The 1,937-nt window shown below is 33.9% G+C and overlaps 1 protein-coding gene across 1 annotated transcript in view; it reads left to right on the plus strand.

The window, feature by feature from the left end:
- The window catches only part of HCFC2 (host cell factor C2), a 57,828-nt gene that overhangs the window by 39,989 nt on the left and 15,902 nt on the right, over window positions 1–1,937 (plus strand). Inside the window, exons 10-11 of the mRNA XM_012650250.1 lie at window positions 16–193; window positions 1,201–1,427. Of these exons, the coding sequence (XP_012505704.1) occupies window positions 16–193; window positions 1,201–1,427 (405 nt within the window). The remainder of the gene's footprint in view (window positions 1–15; window positions 194–1,200; window positions 1,428–1,937) is intronic.

Raw genomic sequence — 1,937 nt, forward strand, 5'->3', positions numbered from 1 at the left:
TTTTATTTCTTGTAGATCAGCGATACAGCAAACAGTGCAAAGACTGAACATACAGCCATGAAAGGAACTTCAATGAAAAACAAACCAGACTTTAAAGCGTCAACAGACTCTAATGCCATTTTACATTCATCTTTGCCATCTAATGCTTCTAATCATAATAGTTGTGTGGTGGATATGCTAAGGAAAAATGAAGGTATAAGGATGGCATTTTCAATAAAACTAAAGCTTTTTGTAAAATTGGTAGGGAATTTTAGAGTCATTGAAAAAGTAAATGTTACACAGTTGGGTTTTTGTTTGTTTTTGTGACAGAGTCTTGCTCTGTCACCCAGGCTGGAGTGCAGTGGCATGATCATAGCTTACTGTAACCTTGAGCTCCTGGGCTCAAGCAATCCTCCTGCCTCAGCCTCCCAAGTAGCTAGGACTACTGGTGCATGCCACTACACCTGGCTAATTTTTTAGTTTTTATAGAGATGGGGATCTTGCTATGCTGCCCAGGTTGGTCTAGAACTCCTGACCTCAAGCATTCCTCCTACCTCAGCCTCCCAAAGTGCTGGATTACAGGCATGAGCCACTGTGCCTGACCGTTACACAATTTTGATCCATTTTCTTAATAATAAATTACCTACCATATTGAACCTAGTTAGAATGATGTCAAAATACCAAGTAAACACTTACCTGAATAGTAATTGGTTATGACCTACAGAATTTAGGTGAGGCAAGTTCTTATATGACATTTGAGATTCGACAGTACGTTCAATGTCACTATTCCATTACACTGTTTTATTTCTTAGCACTTAACATTATCTGAAACTATTTATTATGAACAGGGATTTTTCTATCTTGTTCATCTGTATTTCCCTAGCACCCAGATCCGTGCCTAGTAATACTAGTCATTTAGTAAATATTTGTTTAGCAGAGTCAGGAACAAAGGTTCAATGTTTACAATGAAAGAGAGAGCTGAGAAATTGGATATATTAATACATTATGGATATAATGTACTTTATTTTTCTAAATATTTTACACCTAATGGTTAATTCATACACACGAGCACCACAATGCCATTTGTGGTGCTCATGTATGATTTTAAAACTGAAAGTACCAAGAATTTTATGACAGAACTATATGATACAACCATTATCTGCAGGTATTAGATTAATAATAATATAGTATAATAACTTGATGTTTTTCTTTTTCTTTTAGGTCCTCACACTTCAGCAAATGTAGGTGTTCTAAGTAGTTGCCTGGACGTAAGAACAGTAATCCCTGAAACTTCTGCATCCAGTACTGTTTCCGGCGCACAAACTATGGTAACCCAGCAGGCCATTAAAACTGAATCATCCAGTACAAATGGGGCTGTTGTTAAAGATGAAACTTCACTAACAACATTCAGTACCAAATCTGAAGGTTTGAAATGTGTTTCACATACTGTATTTTGAACCATTTTTGTATATAAATTCATCAAACTTATTTGCCTTATATGGAAATTGTATTTCATTTTGGATTGATTCATGTATAAGCAGATAAAGAATTTCATTAAAACCATATTAGAAAATATTCTCTGCTGCCTTACATAAAATATTTAGATGAGCACACACTATTGAAATATAATCAGAATGTATCTTCCCTACCATGAATAAATGTAGCAAAGTTTTCTTTAAGACAAGATTAGTTCTAGACTGTGGATTAACAATTTTCCAGCCTAATTTATTTCTAACTTTGTAAATTCTTATTCTTTAGCAGTAGGAATTGTGTTTCATCTTTGGTAAACATTCTTTGAAGTTTTAGCTAGTCATCAAACTTGAGTTAAAGGTCCATATCACTAATTTTTGTGAATAATAATATAATACCCTCTGGCTATTTTTTTATTGTGGAAAATACACATAAAATTTACTGTTTAACCATTTTTAAATGTACAATTTGGTGGTATTAAGTATTTG

Source organism: Propithecus coquereli, unplaced genomic scaffold, assembly GCF_000956105.1.
Source record: "Propithecus coquereli isolate 6110/MARCELLA unplaced genomic scaffold, Pcoq_1.0 Scaffold316, whole genome shotgun sequence".
Classification (NCBI taxonomy): Eukaryota; Metazoa; Chordata; class Mammalia; order Primates; family Indriidae; genus Propithecus; species Propithecus coquereli.